The 1,433-nt window shown below is 74.0% G+C and overlaps 1 protein-coding gene across 1 annotated transcript in view; it reads right to left on the bottom strand.

The window, feature by feature from the left end:
- EMIHUDRAFT_470658 (hypothetical protein) overlaps positions 1-1,433 on the bottom strand; it is a gene marked incomplete at both ends in the record, with an annotated part of 9,644 nt that overhangs the window by 3,985 nt on the left and 4,226 nt on the right. The window contains 5 exons of the mRNA XM_005766374.1: positions 49-175; positions 246-433; positions 652-795; positions 887-1,029; positions 1,142-1,345. Of these exons, the coding sequence (XP_005766431.1) occupies positions 49-175; positions 246-433; positions 652-795; positions 887-1,029; positions 1,142-1,345 (806 nt within the window). The remainder of the gene's footprint in view (positions 1-48; positions 176-245; positions 434-651; positions 796-886; positions 1,030-1,141; positions 1,346-1,433) is intronic.

The following is a 1,433-nucleotide window of genomic DNA, read 5'->3' as shown; positions in this document are numbered from 1 at the left end:
ACGCAGGAGCGGCGGCTCGGTCGGCTGGAGTGCGGCGGCGGCGGCAACCAGCAGCGGGTGGGTCGCCGCCGCCGACGCGCCGGGGGAGAAGAGTGCCGCGGTGCAGAGCGCTCGGGCGCGGAGGAGCGGCGGCGCGGCGGGGGCCACGTCAGGGAGGAAGAGCTCGGAGAGCAGCCTGACGGGGAAAGGGGGCGACCCTCGGAAGTGTCTAGGAAGTGTCGGAGACGGGCACCGCTCGGTCCAACCTCTCGGCCGTCACCGGCGGGGGCGGCGCGGCATCGCCACGCTTAGCGTGAGCGCGACCCGCGCGCAGCAGCGACGGCGCAGCAAGGCCCAACGCGATGAGGGACGCCTCGCGCGTCCGCCACCAGCTTGCCGCGGCGGCGGGCGCGTCCGCGCCGCCGCCTGCTGCGAGTGCGCGCGCTGCGTCCGCCTGCGGGGAGCGGGGCGGGCGTCGGGCAAGCGCAGCAGGGGAGGGGAGCTGCCGTCCTGTGGATGCGGCGAATCGGACAGAGCAGCGTCCGGGCGGCGTGCGGGACGAGGCCGGAGGACGAGGCCGGAGCACCCCTCTGGCGCGCAGTGTGCAGCAAGGGCCGAGAGTGCACGTCTTGGATGGGTGTGACCCCGCGCCTCGGCCAGCCTCCTCTCGACGGCGGCGCAGAGCGGCGTGACGACACGCCGGCCGCAGCTGTCGACGAGCTCCTCGAGCAGCTGCTGCGCGGCGACGCGGAGTGAGCAGGCGAAGGTGTCGTCCTCCTCGTCGAGGAGGTACTGCTGCAGGTCGTCGGCCCACGCCTGCTCGCCATCGAGGCTCGCCATCGAGGAGGGAGTGAGAAGGAAGCAGGCACTGCTGCTGGCCGTCAGCCAAGGCCTGCTCGGTGGCGACGGGCAGCTGCGTGAAGGCGATCGCGCCGTGGAGCAGCTGCGGCAGCGCCGGCAGCAGCAGCTTGTGGTGGCGCGAGGAGGAGGCCATCGCGGCGAGGACGTCGAAGACGTGCGAGACGAGCGCCTCGAGCCCGAGCGAGGAGCCTGCGGCAGGGCGGGGGTGGGGGTGGGGGTGGGGCACACGGAGGGCGCTTGCCGCTTCGGGCAGGCAGGGAGGAGTCTGCGAGGTGTCTGGGAGGCGCGTGCGAGGAGCGACCGTCGGAGTCGGCCCCCTCCTCGCCCAGGCTGGCGGCGTCGCACAGCAGCCGCTGCTGGAAGGTCTGCAGCGCGCCAGACAGGAGCGCGCCGAGCGGCGGCAGGAGCGAGCACCGCGCGGGCGGCAGCGAGGCGGGCCACGAGGAGAGCAGCAGCTGCAACAGCCGCAGCAGCGCGATGGAGAGGGAGTGGTCCTCTGGCTCGCCTGCAAAAGAAGGTTCGGGGAAGCTTCGTGCGCGGTGCGGCGAGGGAGAGGGAGGGTGCCTTCTGCAGCGTACCGCCCCGGTGGGTCA

This window comes from Emiliania huxleyi (assembly GCF_000372725.1).
Source record: "Emiliania huxleyi CCMP1516 unplaced genomic scaffold EMIHUscaffold_512, whole genome shotgun sequence".
Taxonomy (NCBI): Eukaryota; Haptophyta; order Isochrysidales; family Noelaerhabdaceae; genus Emiliania; species Emiliania huxleyi.
This window is presented reverse-complemented; position numbering and strand designations above follow the sequence as displayed.